Here is a 24,052-nt window from a genome sequence, read left to right as displayed (position 1 = left end):
CCAGAGGTTAGACTGAGAAGCTTTTTGAAATGCCAAAGGATACAGCAGGATAATAAACATTTGCAGAATTGGCAGCAGAGTTTAATCTGGTCAAGTGAGCTATTGCACACTGAGAGTCAACTATAAAGGGGCAGAAATGGCAGCATCTTTAATAGTGCTGATATTCAGAGAGATCTTGGGGTCCTAGTCCGTTGTTCCCTGAATGTGGTACACTAGTTGATGGGATGGTAAATAAGATATATGGCATGCTTGCCTTTATTTGTTGAGGTATTGAGTTCAAGAGACGGGAACTTGTGCTACTAACTTATAACACTCTTTAGACTCCATCTGGAGTATTGCATTCACACCCTATTACAGGAAGGATGTGAAGGTTTTAGAGAGGGTGCAGAAGAGAATGACCAGAAAGTTGTCTGGATTCAAGGGCATGTGATAAAGGAGAGGTTGGACAAACTTGGGTTGTTTTCTCTGCAACAGTGGAGGCTGAAAGGAGACCTCCCATATGGGAGACCAAATGAAGGATCTTGGTCTTGGTTAGTGACTCATTATCAGAATTACATTGTCCTACTTCAATTACTGATAGGGTTATTTGTGGGCACGTGGCCAAGTGGTTAAGGTATTCGACTAGCGATCTGAAGGTTGTGAGTTCGAGCCCCAGCCGAGGCAGCGTGTTGTGTCTTTGAGCAAGGCACTTAATCACACAGTGCTCTGCGACGACACTGGTGCCAAGCTGTATGGGTCCTAACGCCCTTCCCTTGGACAATATCAGTGTCGTGGAGAGGGGAGACTTGCAGCATGGGCAACTGCTGGTCTTCCATACAACCTTGCCCAGGCCTGCGCGCTGGAGAATGAAGACTTTCCAGATGCAGATCCATGGTCTCGCAAGACTAACGGATGCTTTTAATTATTTGAGGGAAGTACACTGTGAACAGGTTGAGCACCGTGATTCAGTTGACGTGCCCTCAAGGTTCCAGGTCTGAATGCCCTTTTTCTCACTATAAACATTCAAATGTTAAAAGGATTGAGTGGTGGGTAGGAGAGGAACAAACTATACCTGTGTATGAGCTCATTGCATTAAGTTTTCCTCTCTTTCACAGTTCTGCCATTGCATACCTCTGTGGACATCTCCATACACTAGGTGGCTTCATGCCTGTTCTACACAGCAGGCATGAGCACGGGACACTCGAACTGGAGCTGGCTGACTGGATGGACAACCGGAGGTTAGAGTCTCTGAAATAACTAATTTAAGACTGTACTTCAGAAAAGCTTTGAACTTGATTCACTGCTTCAATAGTCCATCGCTGAGATTTTTATGCTCTTACAATATATTATTACAGCTATGTATTAGTGAACTGATTTTGGAAGACCAAATTGACCTTGGTGATAAGCAGCTACCCCAATTAGCCAAAGTTTCATGGAAAATATTAAAAATGTACTGTATAAAAAAGACAAACTGCCATTTAACTGAGTAACAAATTAAGTATTTCAATGAAATAAGGAACAAATTAGAACACTATCAATATTACTTTGGTATTATAAAACTGTGTATAATTCCTAATAATTAGTGGTGCTGTCGCATTCTTTTGATTGACTGTAAGTGAATAAAATCAGCACTGACATCTAGTGTAGATAATCTAGTCTTCATACAATGCTATTGATAATCGCATCCTCCAAATCTTCATTTTCATTGTAATATTAAAGATGATTGTTGATACCTTCAAATTCTTCGTAGCTCCTAACTTGTTGAAGTAGTGAAGTTGTTTCAATTTCACTCCCAGCTATTTCTGGCAGCTCTAAGCTTGAATGCTTGAAACCACAGTGAGCAAAGCAGTTCTGAATTGTCTTGCTGCTCATTTCTCACCAGCTATCAGTGACAAAAATCACTGCTTTTTGAACACAAGCACACGCAACTGATACTATTTTAAAAACTGTTCACTCTTGTCATGGTGTAGTGTCCAACAGCATATCTGACACTCGTTAGAAACTGTTCAACAACAGTCTCCTGTCGCAATTAAGTGGCATAGTGCCCCAAATAAACAAAGGGAATCTGGGCTATTTTCTCTATTTTTTTGTTTTTATGAGTTGTCTCAAATAAGTGGCTGTCATTTATAAACATCACAGACAGCAGAGGTCCGAGTACAGATCCCTGCGGAAAACCGGTAATGTCAGAAATCCAGCTGGAAAAAGTTCCTTGGACCACTACCCTCTGTGTTCTATGAGCAGGCCAATTCTGAGGCCAAACAGCCAATTGACCATGGATCCCTAGCATCTTAATCTTCTGGAAGAGCCTCCCACGGAGGACCTTGTCAAACACCTTACTAAAATCCACGTATGCAACCTCTACAGCTCTACCTTCATCAATCACCTTTGGCACCCTGTCAAAAAACTTAATCAAGTTAGTAGGCACAACTTGCTCTGCACAAAGCCATTTGGCTCTCTCTAATTAGGCAATGGTTTTCCAAATGCTCATAAATCCTATCGCTAAGAATTCTCTTCAGTAACTTTTTTCCACTAATGTGAGACTCGCCAGTCTCTATAGTTTCCAGGATCAACCCTGGCTCCCTTCTTGAATAATTGACCAATATTAGCTACTTGGCAGTCCTTCAGGACCTTCCCTATGGTTAGAGAGGACTTAAGGTCAATGCTCCAGCAATCTCATGATTTGCCTCAGGTATATTACATCAGATCTTGAGGACTTAAACACTTTGATTTTATTTCTAAAGACCCAACACTACATCCCCCTTTCCCTTAAAGTGCCCTAACATATTAATGCACTCAGTACTGATGACCCTATCTCCATGTCCTTCTCCTTGTTAAATACTGATGTACTCATTTAGGACCTCACTTACATCCTCTGCATCCAAGGGAATGTTCCCTCTTTCATCCTTGAGTAGTCCTACCCTCACCCTAGTTATCCTCTTGCTCTTGTTGTACAGAATGCCTTCGGGTTCTCTTCAATCCTACTTGCTAAGGACATTTCATGGATCCTCCTGGCTTTCCTAATTCCTTTCTTGAGTTCTTTCCTGGCTTCTGTTTGATTGTAGCATCCCAAGCTTTACAGAATTTTCCTTTTTCTTATTAACTAAATTCGTCACCTTTCTCTACCTCAAAGTACAACTCTCTCACTGGGCTCTTATGGAAACTTGACTTGTTGCCGGCCCCCCTAACAGCCACAGGACTCAGTGGTGAGGAGCTAACCTTTCATAAACAATAGGGATCTAGGGTCTATATGATCTGGGGTTCAACCAAGCAGGTGCGTCATGATGTTCTGATGAAAGAAGCTTGGATTTGAGTGAATGCTGCGTAAGTATTGCCCATACACAATTGTCGGTTGGCAAGAAATAACAAATTGTACACTGCATAAAGTTGTAAATTTCAAATTTCAGCCACTTCCTTTGACAACTCATTCCATATAGATTACCCTCTGTGCGGGGAAGTATATTTGCAAATTTCAGCTTTATTGAACAGTTAGTAGGAAAAAGAAAAGGAAAATAAATAAAAGGACCCAATACAGTTGAACCAGTCCAAATGTGCACATAAAATTGGAGCTCATCTTGATGTTGTCTTATACTCACATGCTGGACCCACGGTCTACATGAAAGCACATATCACCTCCCAAACTTCACTCGAAAACCATCTTGAACAAACAGGCTCTTTCCCGGGAGTATTGGCCCTTTCTCCTTGGAATTATTTATCTGCACAAAGCATCTTGTGCAACAGGTGTTCCTTCCCACGGCATCCTCAGCTATCTTTCTCCCCCCCCCCCACCCCCTGTTCTCTCCTCAGCTCCCACCAAAAAAGAAGACCTATGAGCCACACTGTCTGTCCCAAATCTCTCTCTAGCCCGCTCCTCCTGAACTTTCTCCCAGTTTCACCATCCTGATTGGCTGACACAAAGTTGAACATCAGAAACCCTTATCTTTTAGCTGAAACCAAAGCATTCTGAAAGCAGAACACACTACTTTTACAGAACTGCTGAAATGAAATTCCTACAGCACAGCAGTAAAAATCTTAATCAGAGCATTACACAAGGTTTTCTTACTTTGCCATCTTTGTTCTCCCTTCTGACTGGAACATACCTGTCTTCTCTGCAGTTGTTTTTAAACACCCACCACATGTCGAATGTGGGCTTGCACAAAAACAGCTATTCCCAATTAACTCTCTCAGGTTCCTGATTATTGCTGTCGTAATTTGCCCTGCTTCAATTTAATACTCTTGCAAGCTCCACACTTATCCTTATCTATAGCTATCTTAAAACTTAAGAAATTGTGGTCACCGTTCCTAACTACTCACCCACTGAAAGGTCAGTCACCTGACCAGACTCATTACCTAATACCGAGTCCAGTACAGCCCCTTGTCTTGTTGGAATATCTACACGCTGATTTAAGAAACCCTTTTGGATAACTTATTGCTATCTTTCCTTTAGGTAGAACTACACACTATACTCCAAATTAGGCCTCACTAACGTCTTGTACAACTTCAACTTAACATCTCAATTCCTGTACTCAATACTTTGATTTATGAAGGCCAATGTGCCAAAAAATTTCTTTACCACCTATCTACCTGTGATGCCAGTTTCAAGGAATTATGGATCTATATCCCTGGATCCCTCTTCTACCATACTCCTCAGTGCCTTACTGTTCACTATGTAAGTCCTACCGTTGTTTGCCCTCCCAAAGTGCAGCACCTCATACTTGTCTGCATTAAATTCCATCTACCAGAGTTGAAGTTCACTTAATATTCATCCTTCTTGGCACTTTCTCCAATACCTTGAAAACCTCTAGTTACTTAATTCAGCTGACATCCTTATCCTTCAAAGTGTGGCATGATTTGAGAGGTACTATTGAACAATAAGTCATGATGCTCCATTTAGAGACTAACTTGTGATTGACAATATTTTTTGAGAATATGTCATTCTATTCATGACACATGAATGTGAGTCATCAGTAGTACAGTATTGTGGAAGTAGGTTTAAACTATTGTGGGATTTCCCAAATTTTGCTTACTTGTCATTAATGTATTGTGAAAGTCTTCCAAGGAAACTCTGAGGTCCTGTTCCACTGATGTCCTTGGGTCGATGTAACAGGTCTCCTTCTGATAGTCAGGAGCACAGTGGAGGGTGGAATAGTTCTTTGTTCCCAATCATTGAGCATATCTACATGAAACACTGTCATAAAAGAGCAGTATCCATCGTCAAAGATCCTCACCACCCAGGCCATGCTCTTTTTTCACTGCTGCCATCAGGTTGAAGGTACAGGTGTCTCAGTACTTGCGCCTTCAGGTTCAAGAACAATTCCTACCTCTCAACCATCATGCTCTTGAACAAAGAGGATAACTACACTCACCTATTGAGATGATCTCACTTTAAGCACTCTTTATCATGCTCTCGTTATTTATTGCTACTTATTTATATTTACATTTGTACAGTTTGTTGTCTTCTGTGCTCTTGCTCTTCCATTGATCCTGTTTACAGTTACTATTCTATAGATTTGCTGAGTGTGCCTGCAAGAAAAAGAACCTGAGTTGTACGTGGTGACATGTATGTACTCTGATAATAAATTTTACTTTGAACTTTATAAATTGATAGTAGAACTTAAAGTGAGTTAAGGAGTATGGTTCTGAAGGCTGTTTAATGCATAAGATTGAGCAAAAAGTACCAAATTAAATAAGTTCCCAATCAGTAGGGGTGTAGAGAGAAAACACACACCCCTTTGTATTCTGTGATTGAGGAGTTCAGAGGAGCTTGGCTCTAAGGGCTGAATGTACAGTAGCAGAGTAGGAAAGGAGGATGCTGCAGAGGTTAGAGAAAGAAAGCAGCCTTGGTAGTAGGGAGGAGTAGACTTTGGGTTCAGTGTGATTCAAGACTTTTCACTAGAGTCTGATGTGCCGTCAATGAATAAAGGTGGTGCGACTGAGCCAGAGAAGATAGTGCAGTGTTCTGTTGACTTTGAAAGTTGTAGAATATTTGAATCATCCTGATCTTAGTTTTGGGGTGTGTAAGTGGCAAAGTTGGTAGTTAGTAGCGGGGGTTTGCCGTCAGCAAACAGCTAATACTTAGCATAACCCTGCCAAGTGACAGGGTGCAGTTTGGAGATGGTGCTTGTAGAGAAGGGATTATATAATAGGTTTCACCACAGGTGTGGCTATTGATGGGGAAACTACTTCTGGTATGCACAGGGGAAAGGATTCCAGGAACAAGCAGTGACACAGAGGAGAGGTGCCTAAGGGAGACTAAGTGCATCATTGAAGGTAGCAGTAAGTCTGAAAAAGAAATTAAGCCACATGGTCATGAGTTGAACTTGAGCAATTCCTTTCCTAATAGATGACCCCACCATTATAGGCAGTTGATACCAACTAATTCATTAGCAATCAGGAATGGAGAAGAACTTCCTTGTTTTGTTTACTCAGCTAGGTTGGCATGCCTTCTAGGAAGATAAATTTGTCTTCTGAGCATACCTGAAATAATTTGCTTTTCTACCAAAGTTTCTTTAGGCTTAACTGCGAAGTTCTAACCTTCCAAATTCTGCATTCTTGTTGGTTTGCTCTTGGCAGGTACCGTGTTTTGGTGTTTGACCATGATCTATTTAGCTTTGTGGATCTGAAATTCGACAAGTGGCCTGTAATTGTCATCACTAATCCAAAATCCACTCTATATAGTAGCCCTGTACATGAACCGCTGGGAAAGATCAAGCACTCTACACACATCAGGTATGAGCTAATCTATCTGCAGTTATATTGCTTCTGCCTATCTTTTCACTCTAAGTAAGACTAGAGCGAAACAATTTTAATTTCAGCTGTGTGACAGGTACAGGAACTGAGCTTAGCTGTTATTTAACATACTGTAGATTCCAGCTTGCATTCAACAATTATTTTCTGTGTAAAATAACAATGTGGGCAGTCAAGCCTTGTACTTGTTTTTTTATATATACCCAGTTGATATGGCAATTGGGGTCTCTTCTAATGCACATATGGCCTTTGGCCCAACTGATCCGTAATTTCTCATAAAACCAAATCCTGTTTGGCTCATATCCCTTAAAACTTTTCCTAACCATGTACTTATATTGTTACTACACCTACCTCAACCACTTCCTCTGACAACTCATTCCATATAGATTACCCTCTGTGCGGGGAAGAAAATATTGCCCTATAGTTCCTATTAAGTCTCTCCCTTCCCACCCTAAACCTATGTCTCTACTTGATTTCCCAACTCAGTGAAAAAGACTAAATGATTCACCCTATCTGTGTCCTTTATGATTTTATGCATCCTATAATATCACCTCATTCTCTTACGATCCAATGAATAAAGTCCCAGCCTGCTCAACCTCTCCATAACTCAGTCCCCAAGTCTCAGTAACATCCTCGTAAATCTCCTCTGCTCTCTTTCCAGCATAATAGCATTCCTAAGGCAGGCTGACCAAAACTAAGCACAATATTCCAACATCTTGCACAACTGCAACATATTATCCCAATTTTTATACTTGACATCCTGACTGATGAAGGCCAGTATTCCAAAAGCCCTCTTTACCACCCTGTGTTCCTGTGAGGCCGCTTTTAGGGAACCACGTTGTTGTTCTTTTTTTTCAATCTTTTTATTAAGTTTCAGATTACTATACATAACAATATTAATGATACAAAGAGATCAGTGTAGCATTGATAATGGTTAACATATACAAACATAATTAGAGTAAAATATATAATTCAAGCCTCCCAATCTCTGAGTAATTGAACATGAAAGAAGAACTTTATAAAGAACCCCCTAAACTGGAAAAAAAACAAAACAGGGATGTCCTATTCCTTTGGATAAGATCATTATTTGTCATTAACTCAGCTCCTCCATAGATAAACAAAAGATTATTTTAAAAAAAGCTTCTGAAAGGGACAGCTTACGTCATATGAAAATGTTGAATAAATGGTCTCCAGGTTTCTTCAAATCAACTATACCACACCTAATTTTTTCCAGGTTTAAACATAGTATAGTTTGAGAAAACCATTGAAAAGTAGTAGGAGGATCAGAATCGTTCCACTTAAGTAAGATGGATCTTTTAGCTATTAGTGTAACAAATGCAATCAAACCATAGAAACTATAGAAAACTACAGCACAGAAATAGGCCTTTTGGCCTTTCTTGGCCGTGCCGAACCATTTTCTGCCTAGTCCCACTGACCTGCACATGGACCATAAGCTGAAAAGGATAAATGACCAACATCTGTCACTGGTAATCCAAAAATTGCAGTAATAAGGTGAGATTTTAAATTAATATGCAAAACTTTTGAAATAATATCAAAAATATCTTTCCAATATTTATCTAAAATAGGGCAAGACCAAAACATATGTGTCTGAGAGGCCACCTCAGCGTTACAGCTGTCACACACAGGATTTATACGTCGGTAAAAATGAGCTGATTTATCCTTAGATATATGAGCCCTGTGGACTATTTTAAATTGTATCTGTGTATGTCTAACACACATTGAGGAAATATTAACTAGTTGAAGAATTTTCACCCATTTCTCTATAGGTAAAGATACCTGAAGTTCTCTTTCCCATTCATTTTTTATTTTTTCAGATGTACCTAGATATATTTTCGTAATTAAATCATACAAAACTGCTATTAAGCACTTCTGATAGGGATTTAATCCTAATTTTTTCAAATTAGATATAATAGGACTAGAAAATATATTTGTTCAATCCAAAAAATTTGCGAAATTGAAACCGTATTCATATTGTATGTTTAATTATTGGATTAATTATCTGTTTATTCAGTTTGGTTAATGCAAAGTGGAGCAAAGCTCCTAAAATAGAAGCTAATGACCGGGTCTCTGGCACTGAGCCTGGCGCTGTTGTGCAGGAGGGAAGGAGGGAGAAGAGAAATGCGGTAGTCGTAGGGGATTCCATAGTCAGGGGAATGGACAGGACAGGAGATTCTGTGAGCTTGATAGAGATACCCGCATGGTGTGTTGCCTCCCAGGTGCCAGGGTACGGGATGTCTCGGATCGGGTCCTGAATATCCTGAAGGGGGAGGGTGAGCAGCCAGTTGTCTTGGTACATGTTGGTACCAATGACATACATAGGACAAAGGAGGAGGTCCTGAAGAGGGATTTCTGGGAGTTAGGAAGGAAGCTGAGAAGCAGGACCTCCAGGGTAGTAATCTCGGGATTGATAGCTGTGCCACGTGCTAGTGAGGGCAAGAATAGTAGGATCAGGCAGATGAATGTGTGGCTGAGAGTCTAGTGTAGGGGGCAGGGCTTCAGATTATTGGATAATTGGGATCTCTTCTGGGGGAAGTATGACCTGTTCAAAAAGGACAGGTTACACCTGAACCCGAAGGGGACCGATATCCTGGAGGGAAGGTTTAATAGAACTGTTAGGGAGGGTTTAAACTAATTTGGCAGGGGGATGGGAACCGGAATGACAGAGCGGAGGAAGGGGAAAACAGAAATAAATCCAAGGTAGTGAGCAGTAAAGATATCAGGAAAGACAGGCAGGTGATGGGGCAAATTTGTAGCCATTGGGATGAGTTGCAGTGCAATAAAGTTGCAGTGAAATCAAAGTGAAAAGTACCAAATACTGGTCTTAAGTTGTTGTTCTTAAATGCATGCAGCATAAGGAATAAGGTGGATGATCTTGTCGTACAGCTGCAGATTGGCAGGTATGATATTGTGGCCATCACTGAGACGTGGCTAAAGGATGCATGTCTCTGGGAGCTGAATGTACAGGATACACAGTGTATCGGAAAGATAGGAAGGTAGGCAGAGGGGGAGGCGTGGCTTTATTGGTAAGAAATGATATTAAATCATTAGAAAGAGGTGATGTAGGATTGGAAGGTGCAGAATCTTTATGGGTTGAGCTAAGAAATAGCAGGGGTAAAAGGACCCTGATGGCAGTTATTTATAGGCCTCCAAACAGCTGCAGGGATGTGGACTACAAATTACAACAGGAAATAGAAAAGGCTTGTCAAAAGGGCAGTGTTATGATAATTGTGGGGGATTTTAACATGCGAGTGGATTGGGAAAATCAGGTCGGCAGTGGATCTCAAGAGAGAGAGAATTTGTAGAATGTCTGCGAGATGGCTTTTTAGAACAGCTTGTTGTTGAGCCCACTGGGGGATCGGCTGTACTGGATTGGGTATTGTGTAATGAACCGGAGGTGATTAGAGAGATTGAGGTGAAGGAACCCTTAGATGGCAGTGATTATAACATGATTGAGTTCACTGTGAAATTAGAAAAAGAGAAGCCGAAATCTGATGTGTCAGTATTTCAGTGGAGTAAAGGAAATTACAGTGGCATGATAGAGGAACTGGCCAAAGTTAACTGGAAAGGGACACTGGTGGGAAAGTCAGCAGAGCAGCAGTGGCTGGAGTTTATGCGAGAAGTGAGGAATGTGCAAGACAGGTATATTCCAAAAAAGAAGAAATTTTCGAGTGGAAAAAGGATGCAACCGTGGTTGACGAGAAGTCAAAGCCAAAGTTAAAGCAAAGGACAGGGCATACAAGGAGGCAAAAATTAGTGGGAAGACAGAGGATTGGGAAGTTTTTAAAACCTTACAAAAGGAAACCAAGAAGGTCATTAAGAGGGAAAGATTAACTATGAAAGGAAGCTAGCAAATAATATCAAAAAGAATACCAAAATCTTTTTCAAGTGTATAAAGAGTAAAAGACAGGTGAGAGTAGATATAGGACCGATAGAAAATGATGCTGGAGAAATTGTAATGGGAGTTAAGGAGATGGCAGAGGAACTGAACGAGTATTTGGCATCAGTCTTCACTGAGGAAGACATCAGCAGTATATCGGACACTCAAGGGTGGCAGGGAAGAGAAGTGTGCACAGTCACAATTACAACAGAGAAAGTACTCAGGAAGCTGAATAGTCTAAAGGTAGATAAATCTCCTGGACCAGATGGAATGCACCCGCGTGTTCTGAAGGAAGTAGCTGTGGAGATTGCGGAGGCATTTGCGATGATCTTTCAAAAGTCGATAGATTGTGGCATGGCTCCAGAGGACTGGAAGATTGCAAATGTCACTCCGCTATTTAAGAAGGGGGCAAAGAAGTAAAAAGGAAATTATAGACCTGTTAGCTTGACATCGGTGGTTGGGAAGTTGTTGGAGTCGATTGTCAAGGATGAGGTTACAGAGTAGCTGGAGGCATATGACAAGATAGGCAGAACTCAGCATGGATTCCTTAAAGGAAAATCCTGCCTGACAAACCCCCTCGTACCCCATCCGTTATTTATTTTTTCCCCCTCGTACCCCATCCGTTATTTATTTTTATACACACATTCTTTCTCTCACTCTCCTTTTTCTCCCTCTGTCCCTCTGACTATACCCCTTGCCCCCCTCTGGGTTCCCCCCCTTGTCTTTCTCCCCGGACCTCCTGTCCCATGATCCTTTCATATCCCCTTTGCCAATCACCTGTCCAGCTCTTGGCTCCATCCCTCCCCCTCCTGTCTTCTCCTATCATTTTCGATCTCCCCCTCCCACTTTCAAATCTCTTACTAACTCTTCCTTCAGTTAGTCCTGACGAAGGGTCTCGGCCTAAAACGTCGACTGTACCTCTTCCTAGAGATGCCGCCTGGCCTGCTGCGTTCACCAGCAACTTTGATGTGTGTTGACAAACCTATTACAATTTTTTGAGGAAATTACCAGTAGGCTAGACAAGGGAGATGCAGTGGATGTTGTATATTTGGATTTTCAGAAGGCCTTTGACAAGGTGCCACACATGAAGCTACTTAACAAGATAAGAGCCCATGGAATTACGGGAAAGTTACATACGTGGATAGAGCGTTGGCTGATTGGCAGGAAACAGAGAGTGGGAATAAAGGGATCCTATTCTGGTTGGCTGCCGGTTACCAGTGGTGTTCCACAGGGGTCCATGTTGGGGCCACTTCTTTTTACATTGTACATCAATGATTTGGATTATGGAATAGATGGCTTTGTGGCTAAGCTTGCTGACGATACGAAGATAGGTGGAGGGGCCGGTAGTGCTGAGGAAACGGAGAGTCTGCAGAGAGACTTGGATAGATTGGAAGAATGGGCAGAGAAGTGGCAAATGAAGTACAATGTTGGAAAGTGTATGGTTATGCACTTTGGCAGAAAAAATAAACAGGCAGACTATTATTTAAATAGGGAAAGAATTTAAAATTCTGAGATGCAACGGGACTTGGGAGTCCTCGTACAGGATACCCTTAAAGTTAACCTCCAGGTTGAGTCAGTAGTGAAGAAGGCGAATGCAATGTTGGCATTCATTTCTGGAGGAATAGAATATAGGAGCAGGGATGTGATGTTGAGGCTCTATAAGGCGCTGGTGAGGCCTCACTTGGAGTACCGTGGGCAGTTTTGGTCTCCTTATTTAAGAAAGGATGTGCTGACGTTGGAGAGGGTGCAGAGAAGATTCACTAGAATGAGAGGGTTAACATATGAGGAACGTTTGTCCGCTCTTGGACTGTATTCCTTGGAGTTTAGAAGAATGAGGGGAGACCTCATAGAAACATTTCGAATGTTGAAAGGCATGGACAGAGTGGATGTGGCAAAGTTGTTTCCCATGATGGGGGAGTCTAGTACGAGAGGGCATGACTTAAGGATTGAAGGGCGCCCATTCAGAACAGAAATGTAAAGAAATTTTTTTAGTCAGAGGGTGGTGAATCTATGGAATTTGTTGCCACGGGCAGCAGTGGAGGCCAAGTCATTGGGTGTATTTAAGGCAGAGATTGATAGGTAACTGAGTAGCCAGGGCATCAAAAGTTATGGTGAGAAGGCGGGAGAGTGGGACTAAATGGGAGAATGGATCAGCTCATGATAAAATGGCGGAGCAGACTCGATGGGCCGAATGGCCGACTTCTGCTCCTTTGTCTTATGGTCTTAATGAGAACCCTTGCACAGACTCACCCTCCAGGTTCACCCATCGTGGACAATGAATTTCATCCCAATCTTGCATCCAAAACATTAAATATCAGATAGTAATTGCTCAATAATAAAATCTAAAATTCAGCAATGCTAAACCACCATCCTTTTTTGATTTCTGTAGATATTTCTTACTCAATCTATGATATTTATTCTGCCATATATATGAAGAAATTTTAGAATCAATAATATTAAAAAAGGATTTAGAGATAAAAATTGGTACCATTTGAAATAAATACAGAAATTTAGGTAAAACAGTCATTTTAATAACATTAATTTGACCAATCAATGATAAGGACAGTGGGGACCATTTAGTAAACAATTGTTTAACATGGTCAATTAAGGGTAGCAAGTTAACTTTAAATAGATCTTTATATTTTTTTTACTAATTTTGACACCCAAATAAGTGAAGTAATCAGTAATTAATTCAAATGGTAATTGTCTATAAATTGAAACTTGCATACGTAATGGAAAAAGCTCACTCTTAATAAGATTTAGTTTATAACCAGAAAAACTACTAAACTGAGCTAGTAGTGATAAACTGCCAGGATGGATTTCTCTGGGTTAGAGATATATAGTAACAAGTCTGCATACCATACAATGATACCTTATGCATCTCCTTCCCATTAGTAATTCCAAATATATTAGGTGAATCATGAAAGGCAATTGCCAAGGGTTCCAAAGCTATATCAAATAACAAAGGACTTAACGAACAACCCTCTGAAAAGCCTAAAAAAGGGGGGTCTCTGATTACTGGTAACTACGGAAGCCAAAGTTGAATGATATATCAATTCAATCCAAGAAATAAATTTTGGGCTAAAGTTGAATCTTTCAAGCACATTAAGTAAATATTTCCATTCAACTCTGTCAAACGCCTTCTCGGCGTTGAGCGAAATAACACATTCCGGTACATTCAACAAAGATAGGTCTATATGATGCACAATCAGTAAGGTCTTTATCGTTTTTAGGAATTAAAGAAATAGATGCTTCATAAAAGGATTGTGGTAATTTACCTACAAGTAAGGCATCCTTAAACATTTTACATAGCCATGGTGAAAGTAAATTTGAAAGAGAGTGTTGTTGTACTCCTAGGCCTCTGTTTTACAACATTCCTCAGGGCCTTGCCATTCATTGTGAAAGTCCTAACTTGATTTGTCTTCTAAAAATATGCTTCACAAGTACCTGAATTAAACACCGTTTGCCACTCCTCAGCCACTCATCAGGTTGATGAGTCGCACTGTAGTCCTTGGCAAATTAAGTCTCATCTAAATACTGCTTAAATGTTGTGAAATTACCTGCCAGCAGTGTGTACCAGATATCAACCACACTCTGATCAAAAGAAATCTTCAATAAATCCTCCTCAAAATCTCCTTAAACCAAGGACCGTCAAGTTTTATATACTACTGCCAAGGGTAAAACATTTTCTTCTATCTGCTATTTCTATACCCCTCCGTGTTGTATACCCCATCAGGTGCTGCCGGTATCACATCGGACCTAAATATTACAAACCCAGTCTGTCCAGTCTCTCCGCCAGGCAATATCCTGCTGATTCTGTTCCAGGCATATCCTGTTTTTCAATGTTGGTGCTCCACAAGCACAACACTGCAAAGGCAGCTTTGGCTGTGGCTCATGACGTTAGCATGGTACTTGAACCCTGGTTGAGAGGCAATGGCTGATACCAGAACAGTTACTTAAAGAGTAAGTGAAGAATCACACTGGCACACCTGTGATTTCAGACAGCATTAGAACAGACTCAGTGTATTGAGATTTGTAGGCAATTTTCTGAATATTTCCATCATGACTATGCTGTTCCACTGGATCAGGCAGTACCTGCTGAGGGAATCTGAATTAACGTTTTGGACAGGTGATACTCAGGACTGAATAATGTTGACAATGGAACAGGTTTCTAGTAAATACAGAGATAAAAGAAAGGAAGAATCAAAGGATAGTTCAGTGATCGGATGCAATACAGAAGTCTTTAACAAAAGAGATGATGCTACAGGGTGCTAAGGAAGGATTCAGGTCTTCTCTCAGCCTTTTCCACTCAAAGGAAAACAAACCCACCTCATAAATATTCCATTCCAGCCACATCCTGGTGAAGCTTCTGTGCACTCCCTCCAGTGCAACAAGTACTTCCTTATAGTGTGACCAGAATTCCATAAGGTACCCTAGCTGTTGCCTCATTAATAATCTCTTTGCTTTTGTATTTTATACCCTGGCTAATGAAGTCTAGGATCCCTTATGCTGTCTTCATTTACCTTGCTGTTCTGCCACCTTCAGAAATTCTTAATTTATACTCCAAGGTCCCTGTGTTCCTCAGTACTCCCTCACTTACTCTCTTTGTCCTACCATTGTTAGTTCTCCCAAGGTGCATGTTCGTGTTGTTTTCAGGATGAACCTGTTTTCCTATTTGACCAACAGATCAGTACAGTCCTGTACCCTATGGCTATTCTCTTCACGAGCTCTGAGAATTTGGCTTTTTCATGTTACTGTTCTGAAAAAAGGTGTGAATATAATTCTAACTTCACTGAAGGATTATTTTGGAAGATTATGATGTCTATTTGACAGTGACTACATGTGAATACTTAAAATATGAGGTTCAGTTTGGGTCCTAAATGACAATACTGAAGCTTGGAACACTTCACTTCAATTCTAACTGTAAGGACCAGCTGAAGGTTTCCAAGATGGCACTGATAAATGATGACTCTTTGCATGCAGCTCGATGGGAATCATCAAATATTCCCCCTTAGTAATTCTACAGCTTTTTTTTAGCGCGTCACACCAGACTTGTCTGGCGCGTAGTGTCAGGATTGGTCTCCTTTCGAATTAACTGGGTCATGATATGAACGTTCTTGACTCAACCCTTTTTTTTTTACGAGGCTAAGTGGCTAGCTCAACGCTCAACCGGGCACGGATGGAAAGCCTGACTTGGATTCGAACTCGGGAGCCTTCGCTCCGGAGTCCGGCGCTGATGCCATTGCGCCACCAACTGGCCATACTACAGCAGAAATCCAGTCACAGCCATGGGGACTACTTAGTAGTTTTAAGACTACTTAAAATACAATTGTTTCTCAAACTCTGATACCCAAGCAGCAGACTTAAGATGAGAGTGCCTTTCCCCTTTAAGAAAAAAAAAGTGGGGAAAGCATGCTGGGGTATAGGTATGATTGAAACACAGTGAACTTAGACCCCCACCCCCAGTCATCCTGCAGGCAAATGTATAGTCTCTGGAAAATAAAATTGAAGACCTCAGAGTGAGATTGCAGTACCAGCACAACATTGGGGACTGGTTGTGTACTTCGCTTCATGGAGACATGGCTCACTCCCATCCAATTTGGGTGCAGTGCTGTAGTCTGAGGTCTTCACCATCCACTGAAAAGACAGGTCACCTGTTGAGTCTGCTGAAAACAGAGGAGGTGGAAAATGCTTCATGAATAGCTCATCATGGGGCACAGTCATGGCAGTTCTGCCTCAATCTTGCTCACCTGACCTGGTACATCCAGCAGTCAAGCGTCATCCATTTTATCCGCTGAAGGAATTTTCTACTGTCAACCCAGTAGTGGTGTACTTTCCACCTTTGGCCAAAGTCAGGCAGGCACTGGAGTTGCTGAGCAGTTTTCCACCTGCTCTTTCCAAGTCAGGCAGGCCCTGGAGGAGCTGAGCATCGCAATCAGCAAACACGAAACTGATGCCTTTCCTATCATTGCGGGGTTTTCAGCCAAGTCAGCTTGAAGAAGTCTCTGAGCAACACATCACCGAGGAACCAGAGGAGCCAACACACTTGGCCACTGTTATACCACCATCAAAAACGCTTATAGTGCCATCACTTCTCTGTACTTTGGAAAGTCCTAACAGCTAACTTCTACTCCCAGCATACAGGCAGAGACTAAGGACCAGTGGTGAGGAGCAAGAAAGTAAAGTCAAGGGAGGCAGAGAGGCACTTGGAGAACTGCTCTGCGTCAATGGACGAGACAATATTCAGGGATTCATCTTTAGATCGGAATGACTTCATCATGACCTGTATAGATCAGTGTGTACTTCTGAGAACATACCGGACATTCCCAAAACAAAAGCCATAAATGAACCAGAAGATTGTAGTCTGCTGAGAGTTGGATCTATGGCATTCAAAACCGGTGATCCAGAGCTATACACAAAGTTCAGGTATGACCCTCAGAAGGCTATTTTAAGAGCAAAACAGCAATTCTGATTGTAGGGACAGGATCAGATGTACGTCAGCTCTGGCAGAGTTTGCCTTTCAAGCTTGTTTTAAAAGGGAGAATAAAACTACACCATTCAAATCCCTGCAGCATCTGGCAACTCTGTGGGAAGCCAATGTTAGAACATCTTTCAAGAGGTTGAACCGTCATAAGGGTTCAGACCCTGAAGGTTTTCCTGCTAGGACACAAAAAACCTGTGCCAACCAACTGGCAGGAGTGTTCAAGGACATCTTCAATCCCTCACTACTACAATCAGAGGTTCCCACCTGCTTCAAAAGGATGATAATCATACCAGTGCCCAAAAACAGCAGGGTAAGCTGCCTCAATGCCTATTGCCCAGTGGCACTCACAGCTACTGTGATGAAGTGCTTTGAGAGGTTGGTCATTGCCAGAATCAACTCCTCCCTAAGGAAGGATCTGGACCCATTGCAATTTGTCTGTCACCACAATAGGTGTACAGTGGATGCAATCTCACTGGCTCTCCATACAGTCTTGGATCACCTGAACAATAGCAATTCCTACATCAGGCTGCTGTTTGTTGATTACAGCTCAGCATTGAACACTATCATACCCTTTGTTCTAATCAACAAGCTTCAAAACCTGGGCCTCTATACCTCCCTCTGCAGCTGGGTGCTTAACTTCCTCATGAGGATACTACAGTCAGTGTAGATCAGAAATAACATCTCCTTGCTGACAATTAACACTGACGCACCTCAAGAAAAAAATATGTAGTGAGGTTCATTGTACATTCAGATGTCTGATGGTGGAGGGGAAGAAGCTGTTCGAGTGTTCACCCCACTCTTTACACCCTCTACATCCATGACTGTGTGGCTAAGCACAGCTCAAATGCTGTCTCTGAATTTGCTGATAACACAACCATTATTGGCAGAATTCAGAATTTCGGATGGTGACAAGGAGGCGTACAGGAGCGAGATAGATCAGCTGGTTGAGTGGTGTTGCAACAACCTTGCACTCAACTTCAGTCAGACCAAGGAATTGATTGTGGACTTCAGGAAGGGGAAGTCAAGGAAACACACACCAGTCCTCAGCAAGGAATCAGCAGTGGAACAAGTGAGCAGTTTTAAGTTCCTGGGTGTCAACATCTATGAAGATCTATTGATGCGATTACAAAGAGGGCACGACAGCAGCTGTATTTCATTAGGATTTTGAGGAGACTTTGTATGTCACCACAGACTCTCCCAAATTTCTACAGATGTACCATGGAGAGCATTTGACTGGTTGCATAATCATCTGGTTTGGCAGGGCCACTGCACGTGATTGGAAGAAGCTGCAGAAAGTTGTAAACTCAGCCAGCTCCATTGTGAGTACTTGCCTCCCCAGCATCAAGGCCACCTTCAAATGGTGATGCCTCAAAAAGGTTGCATCCATCATTCAGGACCCTCATCGGGGAGGAGGTACAGAAGTGAAAGGCGCAAACTCGAGAAGAGCTTTTTCCTCTCTGCCATCAGATTTCTGAATGGACAATGAACCCATGAACACTACTTCACTATATATTTGTCTTTTTTTTTGCTCTCTTTTTGCACTAATTTAATTTAGTTTTTGTATTTCTTACTATAATTTATAGTTTTTAAATTATTATGTATTGCATTGTACTGCTGCCGCAAAACACCAAATTTCAGATAGACTGGCAATTGATACTTAAAGGGTTGACGGTGGATATGCAATGGCAAGCATTTAAAGATTGCATGGATGAACTACAACAGTTGTTCATCCCAGTCTGGCAAAAGAGTAAACCAGGGAAGGTAGTGCACCCGTGGCTGACAAGGGAAATTAGGGATAGTATCAATTCCAAAGAAAAAACATACAAATTAGCCAGAAAAAGCGGCTCACCTGAGGACTGGGAGAAATTCAGAGTCCAGCAGAGGAGGACAAAGGGCTTAATTAGGAAAGGGAAAAAAGATTATGAGAGAAAATTGGCAGTGAACATAAAAACTGACTGTAAAAGCTTTTATAGATATGTGAAAAGAAAAAGATTGGTTAAGACAAATGTAGGTCCCTTACAGTCAGAAACAGGTGAATTGATCATGGGGAACAAGGATATGGCAGACCAATTGAATAACTACTTTGGTTCTGTCTTCACTAAGGAGGACATACATATTCTTCTGGAAATAGTAGGGGACGGGGGGTCTAGTGAGATGGAGGAACTGAGGGAAATACATGTTAGTAGGGAAGTGGTGTTAGGTAAATTGAAGGGATTAAAAACAGATAAATCCCCAGGGTCAGATGGTCGGCATCCCAGAGTGCTTAAGGAAGTAGCCCAAGAAATAGTGGATGCATTAGTGTTAATTTTTCAAAACTCTTTAGATTCTGGAGGATTGGAGGGTGGCTAATGTAACTCCGCTTTTTAAAAAAGGAGGGAGAGAGAAACCAGGGAATTATAGACCGGTTAGCCTAACATCAGTGGTGGGGAAAATACTAGAGTCAGTTATCAAAGATGTGATAACAGCACATTTGGAAGGCGGTGAAATCATCGGACAAAGTCAGCGTGGATTTGTGAAAGGAAAATAATGTCTGACGAATCTCATAGAATTTTTTGAGGGTGTAACTAGTAGAGCAGATAGGGGAGAGCCAGTGGATGTGGTATATTTGGATTTTCAAAAGGCTTTTGACAAGGTCCCACACAGGAGATTAGTGTACAAACTTAAAGCACATGGTATTGGGGGTATGGTATTGATGTGGATAGAGAATTGGTTGGCAGACAGGAAGCAAAGAGTGGGAATAAACAGGACCTTTTCAGAATGGCAGGCAGTGACTAGTGGGGTACCGCAAGGCTTAGTGCTGGGACCCCAGTTGTTTACAATATATATTAATGACTTAGACGAGGGAATTAAATGCAGCATCTCCAAATTTGCGGATGACATGAAGCTGGGCGGCAGTGTTAGCTGTGAGGAGGATGCTAAGAGGATGCAGGGTGACTTGGATAGGTTAGATGAGTGGGTAAATTCATGGCAGATGCAATTTAATGTGGATAAATGTGAGGTTATCCACTTTGGTGGCAAAAACAGGAAAATCTTATTATCTCAATGGTGGCCGATTAGGAAAAGGGGAGGTGCAACAAGACCAGTCATTGAAAGTGGGCATGCAGGTACAGCAGGCGGTGAAAAAGGCGATCATAGCAAGAGGAATCAAGTACAGGAACAGGGAGGTACTACTGCAGTTGTACAAGGCCTTGGTGAGACCACACCTGGAGTATTGTGTGCAGTTTTGGTCCCCTAATCTGAGGAAAGACATTCTTGCCATAGAGGGAGTTCGAAGAAGGTTCATCAGATTGATTCCTGGGATGGCAGGACTTTCATATGATGAAAGACTGGATTGACTAGGCTTAAACTCTCTGGAATTTAGAAGATTGAGGGGGGATCTTATTGAAACGTATAAAATTCTAAAGGGATCGGACAGGCTCGATGCAGGAAGATTGTTCCCAATTTTTGGGGAGGTCCAGAACGAGGGGTCACAGTTTGAGGATAAAGGGGAAGCCTTTTATGACCGAGATGAGGAAAAACTTCTTCACACAGAGAGTGGTGAATCTGTGGAATTCTCTGCCATAGGAAACAGTTGAGGCCAGTTCATTGGCTATATTTAAGAGGGAGTTAGATATGGCCCTTGTGGCTAAAGGGATCAGGGGGTATGGAGAGAAGGCAGGTACAGGGTTCTGAGTTGGATGATCAGCCATGATCATACTGAATGGTGGTGCAGGTTCGAAGGGCCGAATGGCCTTCTCCTGCACTTATTTTCTTTGTTTCTATGTTTCAGGACAAATGCCAGTGATAGTAAACCTGATTCTGAGATCCCTTGCATGGATTAATTCTGTTCTTCTGTTCTTTGTGTAATGAGGAGTAATTGATGTTTATATGAAAGCCACAATCTCATTGAGGGCTTATGTGAATATACAATGAATTCCAGTTATTTGGGACATATCAGGAGCAGTATGTTTTGACCCAATTAAGCAGCTGCCCCAATTAGCTGAAATTTCATGATAATTGTTAAAAAGTATAAAAGAGACAAACTACTGTTTAACTGAATAACAAATTGTGTATTTAAATGAAATACAGACCAAATTAAAACACTACTAATAATACTATAGTAGTCTTATACGTATTAGTTCCTAATAGATACCAATGGAGGAATTCATCCAGTCTATACTGCAGTGTTCTTTTCATTGACTGTATATGAAGAAAGTCAGCATAGACACACAGTGTAGGTAATGGACTGCCTTCATACAATGCTGTTGCTGATTGCCTTCTCCAAATCTTCATTTTTATTGTAACATTCAAGATGATTATTGATCTATTCAAATGCTTCTTAGTGTGAGTAGTGAAGGCGTTCCATTTTCATTCATAGCCAATGCTTGAAACTGCAGTGAGCAAAACAGTTTTGAATTGTCTTATTGCTTATTTCTCACCAACTATCAGTGACAAAAATCACTGCTTTTTGAGCACAAATGATACTATTTGAACACTGTTCGGCAACAGCCTCCTGACCCAATTAAGGGGCATAGTCCCAAATAATGAAGGGCATCCTGGCTATTTCTTTGAATTAGTTTTTGTTCTGTAAGAGTTGTCCCAGATGGGCAGCTGCCTTGATTAAATGATGGCCCAATTAACTGAAATCCACTGTATACAAAATGACCGACTGGGTATAATAAGCCTTTGTCACCTCTACAGTCATGCAGGTTACCACAGGAAGATATACTTTGGAAATAGAGCAGAATACCACAGTAACTTCTGCTGCAACTCTTAGTCACTAATTATCATTGGACTTAATCTAGAAGATTACTTCAGGGCCACGCAGTTGATTGAATGGCTGTATAAAATAACTTCCCTCATCTCCTCTGATTTGCTTGTCACTTATAATCTGTGTTGTTTGATTACTACCTCACCTGCCATGGGACTAGCTTTCCTCTTTGACCATCAAAGCTCCATGTCTTTTGAATGGCATCTTGTATCATTGTGAACTTTTGTATGCAGTGGAAAACTGTAAATGAAGATTGAGTCTCAGTTTAACTGAGTTCCTCATTACTGGCACCAGTGTTAGGTTCTCTCTTCACTGATCCTCAAAGCCCTGCTGTTAGAGCATACAACAGTATAGCACAGGAACAGGCCCTTCATCCCAGCATGTGTGAGCCAATCATGTCAGTTTAAAGTAATCCATCTGCCTGTACGTGGTTTGTATGCCTCTGTACCTTGCCTGCTTTTTAAAACATGCCATTGTACATTATCAGCTTCCACCACTTCCTGCAGCATGTTTCAGGCACTAACCACTCCCCTTGTATAACAAAAAAATGCCTTGCAAAGCTCCTTTAAAGTTTCCCCCTTTCAACTTAAATCTATTCCCGCTAGTATTTGAAATTTCCATCTGACATTCCAACTTCTTTATAATTTTGTAAGCTTCTACCAGGTTGCCCCTTAGCCTGCCAGAGAAAACAATACAAACTTGTCAGACCTCCTCTTGTAGCTGATACTCTTTCATTCTAGCAACATCCTGGTGAACCTCTTCTGCATAATGTCCACATCGTTCCTGTAATGTGGCAACCAGAACTCCACAGAATGGTTCAAATGTGGCCTGACCAAAGTTTTATACTTAACTTGCCCACTTTCATACCCAATATTCTGACCAATGAAGGTAAGCATGGTTTTTATCTGCTTTTCCATCCTATTTCCTGAATATTGATGTGCTCTAGAGTATCAGCATACATCTCCTTGACCTTTCCATCACCCATGTCCTTCACCTTAATGAATAGCAGTGTAAAGTACTCATGAAGGAGCTCACCCTCTTCCTGTTTCTCTAGGCACAAATTTCAACTTTTGTCCCTGACTGGACCTATGCCTTCCGTCACTTACCTTTTGCTCCTGATATACAAATAAAATGCTTTGGGATTCTTTTAATCCCTCATGTTAAGGACATTTCATGGACCTTTGACCTCCTAATCTCTTGAATAAGTTCTTTCCTACTTCCTTTATACTCCTAATGGCTCTTGTTTGATTTCAGTTTCCTAAATCTTACATATACAGTATTTCCGTTTGCTTTTTGACTAAACTTACAATATCACTTGTCATCCAAGGTTCCTGAACCTTGTCATCCTTACCTTTCATCTACACAGGAATATGCTGGTCCTCACTCTACAACTTCTGTTAAAGACTCCCACATTAGAATCAGATTTACCGTTAAATAAAGTTTTCAGTTCCTGCCTAATGTTTTAGTAATTAGTCATTCTCCAATTTAGCATTTTTACCTGTAACCTGCTTGTCCTCCCTGTAACTATCATAAAATACTAGTCATTGCTCCCTAACAGAAACTTCAATAAACTGGCCTGACTCATTCCCCAATATAATGTTTAGTATGGGCCCCATCTCTATTGTACTATCTACACATTGTTTCAAGAATCCCTCCTAATACACGGTACAAATTTGCCCCTTCCATGCCCAGGAATTAGGAAGTGCCAGTCAATATTGGGGATGTTAATATCACAATATAAGATGCTAGAAGAACTCAGCAAGCCAGGCAGCACCTGATGAAGGGTGTCAGCCCAAAACATCAACTTCTACTCTTTTCTGTAGATGCTGCCTGGCCTGCTGAGTTCCTTCAGCATTTTGTGTGTGTTGCTTGGATGTCTAGCATCTGCAGATTTTCTCGTCTCACTGCAGTAAACCTGTTGTTTCTTGTGTCTTTGCATGGCCTGCCTGCTTATCTGTTTCTCTGAGCTCTACTTGTATGTCCTCGCTGGATGAACCATTCAAGATACCTCATTGCAGCCGTAACATTTTCCCTAATCAGTAATGCGGTTCCCCCACCTGTTACATTCCCCTTTGTCGTGTCTGAAGTATCTGCACCCTAAACCTTAAGCTACCAACCAGTCTCACCCTTTTCTCAACCAAGTTTCTGTAATGGCTACGGCACCATACTTCCATGTACTAATCCGGGCTGCGTTATA

General features: G+C 41.4%; 1 protein-coding gene across 4 annotated transcripts in view; it reads left to right on the top strand.

Moving 5' to 3' along the window:
• The window catches only part of tmem62 (transmembrane protein 62), a 103,522-nt gene that overhangs the window by 52,189 nt on the left and 27,281 nt on the right, over positions 1-24,052 (top strand). For all 4 annotated transcript variants that reach the window (XM_063054112.1, XM_063054103.1, XM_063054123.1 and 1 more), the window contains 2 exons: positions 1,095-1,217; positions 6,550-6,705. In XM_063054112.1, the coding sequence (XP_062910182.1) occupies positions 1,095-1,217; positions 6,550-6,705 (279 nt within the window). The remainder of the gene's footprint in view (positions 1-1,094; positions 1,218-6,549; positions 6,706-24,052) is intronic.

The sequence above is a fragment of the Mobula hypostoma genome, chromosome 1, assembly GCF_963921235.1.
Source record: "Mobula hypostoma chromosome 1, sMobHyp1.1, whole genome shotgun sequence".
Taxonomy (NCBI): Eukaryota; Metazoa; Chordata; class Chondrichthyes; order Myliobatiformes; family Myliobatidae; genus Mobula; species Mobula hypostoma.
Note: the sequence above shows the minus strand (reverse complement) of the source record. Positions and strands in the feature narration are given on the sequence as shown.